General features: G+C 39.3%; 1 protein-coding gene across 1 annotated transcript; it reads left to right on the top strand.

The window, feature by feature from the left end:
• Positions 1-2,207: 2,207 nt before the first annotated feature.
• Positions 2,208-3,077, top strand: LOC105263222 (uncharacterized). Its single transcript, XM_011299274.1, has 4 exons — positions 2,208-2,305; positions 2,366-2,488; positions 2,644-2,781; positions 2,849-3,077. Exons 1-4 carry the CDS (start codon positions 2,258-2,260, stop codon positions 3,002-3,004), a joined length of 465 nt encoding a protein of 154 aa, XP_011297576.1. The 5' UTR covers positions 2,208-2,257; the 3' UTR covers positions 3,005-3,077.
• The last annotated feature ends 16 nt before the right edge of the window (positions 3,078-3,093 follow it).

The raw sequence follows: 3,093 nt of genomic DNA, 5'->3' as shown, positions 1-3,093 counted from the left end.
AGGCTTGACTGAGCTCAACTCGGGGTTGACACACTGTTGCAATCACTGGTTCAGAACCAAGATAGGCAGTTGCAGGACGATTAATTTACGGAGATAAAGTGCAATTACTCGTGCGTGTCACCGGCCACAATTAGCTCTGGCGTACACATACACTGGGGGGTGGTTGAATCACTACTGTCTTCTGGAATAACGCTATTTCCATCCTAAATCCAGGTTAAAATACCAATTGTGGGAGAATTTCTCTTGAAATTGCAACTAAAATCCTGAAAAATTTCGAAATTTCTCAGAGTGTATTCTCTAAAAATTCAGGACATTTCGTCATTCAAAATGACTGACAAGTCGTCACGCAGAGTTGAAAAATTTTCAAAACCAATAAGCAATTAATAAACCCGAAGTTATGATTGACGTGGACAAATGCCCCAGAGACTTGCACCGATTAATATTGACTCGATTCTCCAGCGACTGTCATCATTGAATCATTAAGGGCTGAATAGAAATTCCCACAAAGCTGCGTCAATCGAAATTTCATCAATCTCCCACTGGAAATGTTAGCCAACATCGGAGTGACACTCACATCAGCAACACGAAAGCATTTTCAACCCAAGTGACAGTGAAAAGTGTGAGAATTTCACCCGAGTTGGTATCAGTTGAGCGGCAACGCCTGACGATAAAATAATTGTCGGTGGTTGAATTATGAATAAGTGTTGTCGGTTTATTGCTGGCGTTACTAATGCCTCCTGGGTTAACGAGAAAATAGTTGATTCCCGGTGTAAAATCTCGGGTGATGATCTGCCATGAGGAAACACCACAAGAATTATTTCACGACTGGAGAAATGACACGGTCTCAATCAAATTAGCAGCTATTGCCGTTATCAGAGTTGAAATTCATATTTTATTCGGCGCCGCGGCGTCACTCGATCGCACTGAGGGCTCGATTCTCATTATTCCACCGTTAATTAGCCTTTTAATTGTCGAAACCACGAGAGCAACTTTGTTGCGCAAGTGAGTCGACGGTTGAATTCATTTCTCTGTGTGGCTTCATCATTTCGATTAAGTGGTTTGTGTAAACCATTCGGCGTCGAGTGTGAGAGAGATAAAGCTCGAATTACGTGTTCGTTAATTATCGGGGAATCTAAAACCCCGTGGTTGCATCAATTTTCCATTGATACATCCGGAAATGCGATTTATTTTCTATTGGATAACCGATTTTTCCAATTAATTCATAAATAAGTAGTCAATTAAATCCCCGGACTGACCGGAAACGTCCGGATAAAAATGAATAGACGGACGTAATTACATCGATTGATCGGTAACATTGGAAAATTAAATCTCACAGAGACTTATTTCGCGTGGAGCGATAAATTGAATGGTATAATTGTACCAACCTGCCCCAGTTAATGGTATTTGTTTCTACCTCTCGTATTCCGTGGAATCGCAATTTAACCTTTAGAATCGACACATTTTCATTCAATCATTCATTGGAGTTTGCGATTTATATTTTTTTTTTTTTTGTTCATTCATTCAATCAAATTATACCTCCCGTTGCAGAAACCCTTGAACTCTGGCACTCGATGCCAGTACCAGGAATTTTTACCTCCCTCCATCTCTCCTTCTATTCCACTTCACATTTTGTTCCCGCCGGTATTTCAGATGACGAGAGAAGTTTACTCTCTAGCCGATTAAATGTGTACACGCTGGATCGATCCCAATAATTAAATCTGTACGGGAATGGCGGAAGGATTGGTGAAAGGAGAGAAAGCGAACGTGAGAATGATATTCCGCGTCAATCATATCGCTGAATGCAGGCGTGTGGGTGAATCTGGGGAGATGAGGTACATGACGAAGGGAAAAATCTTCATGATGGAAGGGGAGAATCAATCGAGTCAATGGAAATCATGTCAACCCGGATCATGCGAACGATTGGAGATCATAAATGGCCTTTCAATATCGAGACATCTCATCCCAGTCTTTCCATCGATTTGATAATTCTCGAATTATCATCTCATTACTATCATTTGCTATCGAATCCTTCAAATATTTCCATTTCATTGGATTCAACTGAAGAAGTCATTTTTGTGTTATCGTAAGAATTGCTAATTATTGTTTTTTTACTACAAAGGAAACATTCCGAAAGTGCAATTATGCTTATCAACTGGTCGTCTTGCCGTTATCAGCGGCTACTAGCAACCAGTCAATTCTGCCGATTTTACCGATGGCCAGAGAAAGGCACTTGCCAGTTTAGTATTTCTCCCACGTCATGAATGTTGCATTAATTGCTGTTGTGGCTACTGCTGCAATCCATGGGGTATATTGTCGAAGACAGGAAGGAAAATTATTATCAATTTTATCCTGATGTTTTTTCAAGGTATGGGGTTGCATAATTGTTACGAAAGCAGTAACCAGTCGCCGTGACGAGTATGAGGCATTTTCTGAGAAAAAAAAGGCCTGGTTAATTCGACTAGAGAACGACCTGCCAACTGACAGTTTGGTTTGTTAATAATTTCTATTTTTATGGAATATTTAATAACATTTCGTGTCTTTTTGGAAATCCCGGAGCGAAAAGTCGTGAGGGAAAATTGTACGAATTTTTATCAAATATTTTTTGATGTCCATGATTTTTTTTTGAATTTCATCCATTTTCAGCTGACTGTCACGTATTATGATGAGGTAGGGAAATTAATTGATAACAAAACCAGTGGCATGTTGTGTGGCGATGAAAATGTGGAGACTTTCAGAAAAGTTTTATTCGATAGCACGGGATTCTCATGTCCAGTTAAACAGGTAGGAAATAATTGTGCGAATAATTGAAATTGTTTTACTATTTTACTCAGGATTTTAATCGGTACAGGGCGAGTACAGAGCGGTTCGGGAACATGAATATGACGACGATACGTGCGGGAAGATATCAGATATGGTGGAAGGGAGAACCGATTTTATAGACATCAACATTCGCGAAAATTATGGAGGTGAACTAATCGTAGTGAGCGTAAAACTGAGAAAATAATTTATTTTTAAAATAATCAAGATAATTGGACATCTTGTGCTTCACAATTGTTTTTCCTGCAAATAAAATACAATGACACTTTTCTAGAA

Source organism: Fopius arisanus, unplaced genomic scaffold (assembly GCF_000806365.1).
Source record: "Fopius arisanus strain USDA-PBARC FA_bdor unplaced genomic scaffold, ASM80636v1 scaffold00014, whole genome shotgun sequence".
NCBI classification, from domain to species: domain Eukaryota; kingdom Metazoa; phylum Arthropoda; class Insecta; order Hymenoptera; family Braconidae; genus Fopius; species Fopius arisanus.
This window is presented reverse-complemented; position numbering and strand designations above follow the sequence as displayed.